The sequence below is a fragment of the Pinus tabuliformis genome, chromosome 1_2 (genome assembly GCF_031772625.1).
Source record: "Pinus tabuliformis cultivar Carrire ecotype Pingquan chromosome 1_2, CPIR1, whole genome shotgun sequence".
NCBI classification, from domain to species: Eukaryota; Viridiplantae; Streptophyta; class Pinopsida; order Pinales; family Pinaceae; genus Pinus; species Pinus tabuliformis.
In genome coordinates, this window is record NC_142298.1 from 1266944584 (window position 1) to 1266948230 (window position 3647).

The 3647-nt window shown below is 34.6% G+C and overlaps 1 protein-coding gene across 1 annotated transcript; it reads left to right on the plus strand.

Annotated features, from left to right (window-relative positions):
- Positions 1 to 558: 558 nt before the first annotated feature.
- LOC149210831 (F-box protein At5g49610-like) lies at positions 559 to 1626 on the plus strand. The gene has a single exon (XM_089399113.1). The coding sequence runs from the start codon at positions 559 to 561 to the stop codon at positions 1624 to 1626; it is 1068 nt and encodes a 355-aa protein (XP_089255239.1).
- The last annotated feature ends 2021 nt before the right edge of the window (positions 1627 to 3647 follow it).

Here is a 3647-nt window from a genome sequence, read left to right on the forward strand (position 1 = left end):
TCTATTTAGCCACAACAACACATTTTTTAATGGGTGGTTATATAAGTGCACCTTGATGGTAAAAAAATATGGGTCCCATCTTTATACAACCACAACAACACATTTTTTAATGGGTGGTTATGTAAGTGGACCTTGATGGTAAAAAAATATGGGTCCTATCTTTATGCAAGAGATGTAATGTCTATCAAAATATATAAAAGTAAAAATAAATATTTTTTTTAATATAATGTAAACATTTTAAAAATAAAATAAAAATAATTCTATATTAAAATAAAAATTTTACGTTATTATTGTTAAATTATTTTTTTTGAGTTCGTAAAGTAAATTTGACTGGGTGAAGTTAAAGTAAATTTGACTTGGTGAAGTTATTAGTGGGTTTTATGCTCCATGTTTATAGAAACCCACGGTATTACCCATAGTATTCATGTGGAATAGAACTTATTTAAAGGGAGAATTAAATCAGTCTAGATCCATCTTAACTCTATATCTGTTAAGTGCAGAGAGATAAGTGATTATCTAGTGAAAGATAATTTTGGGTGAAAAATAAGTATTGTAGTAATGGAACCAGAAATCTGGCAAATGCTCAACGAAGAGTTGGTGTATATGATTTTAGCAAGGCTACCCATGAGAGTTCTCGGCAAAATGAGGGCTGTTTGTAAAAAATGGAATTATCTGCTGTCTTCCCGTGATGCTCTCAAAGTAAATGTTCCAAATTGGTCATTGCATTCCACCGTGGGGTTTCTGATTCAGATCCATTGGGACGTGAAAAATGACGTTGAATATTGGGTTGTAGAAGGACGCGGTTCGGAGATCTACAAACTTCCTTTGCCCCGTCACATCGTTGTGGGTTCTTGTAAAAGCATCATGTGTATTCGTAGAAAAGGGGATAGTTCCGCCTTCTCCATAGGCATTCCTGGTACCAGCAACTGGAGACATTTGCCGCCGCCTCCTGTATCACCTTATTTTTTCAGCGGATTAGCCTTCGATTCTTCCGCAGGGCGTTGCACTCTTCTGCTAGGTCGTGATTATTCTGTTAGGGGACAACCAAACACCAGAGAAATTGAGATGTGTATTTATGATTCAGAGTCGAGTGCGTGGACTCAAGTTTCCATGACGGTCCCCAATAATATTGAACCTATCGGAAAGGGTCTTTATTGTACAGGCAAGTTTTACTGGAGGTGTTTCTCTACCAATTCCAATTCCAGGAATTTCCTGGCAGCATTCAATATTGCTAACAGAGTTTGGACAACAATCCCGTTGCCGCAGGGTTGTGGAATAATTAGCAGTGAAAGTTTATGTGAATACTATGGGCAAGTGATGGTATTGGAGCAGAAGGGGTTTGGCTCTGTTCGCATGTGGAAGTTGAATGAAGCACAAGTATGGTGTGTTCTACAAACATGCCATTTGGAAATACCCAGGTGTAGTGCACCATTCTATCGTGTAACAGTCAACAGCAGCGGGTTGATCTTGGTAATGGATGGGGATTGGGAAATGAATATATGGATATATAACTGGAAGGGGAAATTGATAACCGGGGGAATCAAATTGCCAGGGCTTCGCACCTCTCAACGACCGTGTTCTAGAGAAAAGCCATCTTTTGAATCTAACAACTTATGGTGGTCTTAATCATGATCTGTATAATGATGATCCATTCCATTCCATTATTCAAGAATGTTTAGACGGCTATTTTTTTATTTCTGGTTGTAGATTTCTTATTAGTACGGATTTAATAGAAGCGTTTGTTTTATGAATATATTTTAGTAAATATTTTTCTTTATCCCAAAATTATGGGTGGTTAAAAATATAAACACAAAAAATACATAAAACAAAAGAGACATAGATATATGTGGTTCACAAATAAACAACTAAACAACTAGTCCTTCATTATTATCTAGCAAATTGAAGAGATAAAACCATTGGTTGTAATTTCCTCTTTTCTTTAGCAATCTCTTCCCTTTTTCTTCCTCAAAATACAGATCTACATAGAGGCAATGCAATTCCCTCATATATAGCGAGGTGTTGCCTTCTAAATTAAACATAACTTCTACGGTCAGATATGTCCACCTTTTTCTTCCTCAAAATACAGATCTACATAGAGGCAATGCAATTCCCTCATATATAGCGAGGTGTTGCCTTCTAAATTAAACATAACTTCTACGGTCAGATATGTCCAAACTGACTACGAAATTAACTATGAAATTAGAACATTTACAAGGCAATTTTACATCTATTTTTAGCTTTGGGGTTGCTGCTCGATACCTCATCAAAGAGACTCCTAGTTAACGTATATTAAATTTGTTTCCTCATTGTTAAAATTAGTATAGAATTTTTAAAATAGATTTATCTTTCCATTTTCATAAAATCTTCTTTTTTAGTTTATGATGATGATGATGGTTAACATCCGCTGAGACCAAATAATGGTCTATCGGACCTAAATAAACAAATAATCTATTTTGATTTAAGATTTTATTCCTATGCTCAAAAAGCTTGGAGAGAAGCCTCCTGAGCTCACTATAATTTTGACATTGTAAAAGGCTAGGAAGTTCAGTATTGTAACAAAGATTGTGAAACTGAGATCTAATGTGGTTATACGCGGGACACTCTAAGAGGAAGTGGTTTTCATCCTCGATGTTCCTATTCTCACATATATGGCAAATCCTTTCCGTCCATGGCATTTTAGGAACTGCGGGACACTCTAAGAGGAAGTGGTTTTCATCCTCGATGTTCCTATTCTCACATATATGGCAAATCCTTTCCGTCCATGGCATTTTAGGAACTGCGGGACACTCTAAGAGGAAGTGGTTTTCATCCTCGATGTTCCTATTCTCACATATATGGCAAATCCTTTCCGTCCATGGCATTTTAGGAACTGCCCAACGACCTGTTTCACTATGGAGCTCATGAGAATTCGTTCTAATCTTTGCTATATTAATTTTCTTCTTTGAGCTAGTTAAAATAGAGAGATACTTTTGATCTTCTAGGGTGGGTTTGATGACTTTCTTATAATAACTTAATTTTCTTTTAGCCACTAAGTCTTTCTCACACCACATTTTTTCTTTGAACTTAGAAGTAACAATATCTTTAATGTTATTTATGTTTTGCAATGCATCATTTTCGTTAATCTCCCAATAGTTTAACCAGGCCCTTGTGTCTTTATGCCACCCTCAATTGAGCCTTAGGTGGTTTTGGCTAGAATTTAAAGCTAGCTTAGGAAGTCTATGATCATCTATGTTACTGATTTTGTGCTTGTACAACAGAAACCTAAGCATAGCTAGGTTCTCAATAGGGGAAAGACCTGCTTATATAAGATTTATCTTTAAAAACATTTTATATATTACTCAACTATATTTTTAAATGTGATTTATTTTCATTATATTGTTTAAAAATATAAATCACATTTAAATTCAAATTTAATAAAATGGTAAAATTACTATTTTGGTTGGAATTTGCTAATAGAATTATAAGCAAGATTTTTATTTCTTTTTGTCTAAAATGCAACTTTGAATGCATAAATGAATTAAACATATTAAGTTGATGATTCTTAAAATATCTACTAGATTTTGATCAAAACTAACTAGAAGCCAGTGCCCTTACTCACTAGGGTACACCATAATTTTGTAGATAAAAGAAAAAGAGATACAATAAAG

What these genes read in the sequence shown, in the direction of transcription:
- LOC149210831 (XM_089399113.1), top strand. Translation starts at nt 559, where the DNA reads ATGGAACCAGAAATCTGGCAAATGCTCAACGAAGAGTTGGTGTATATG.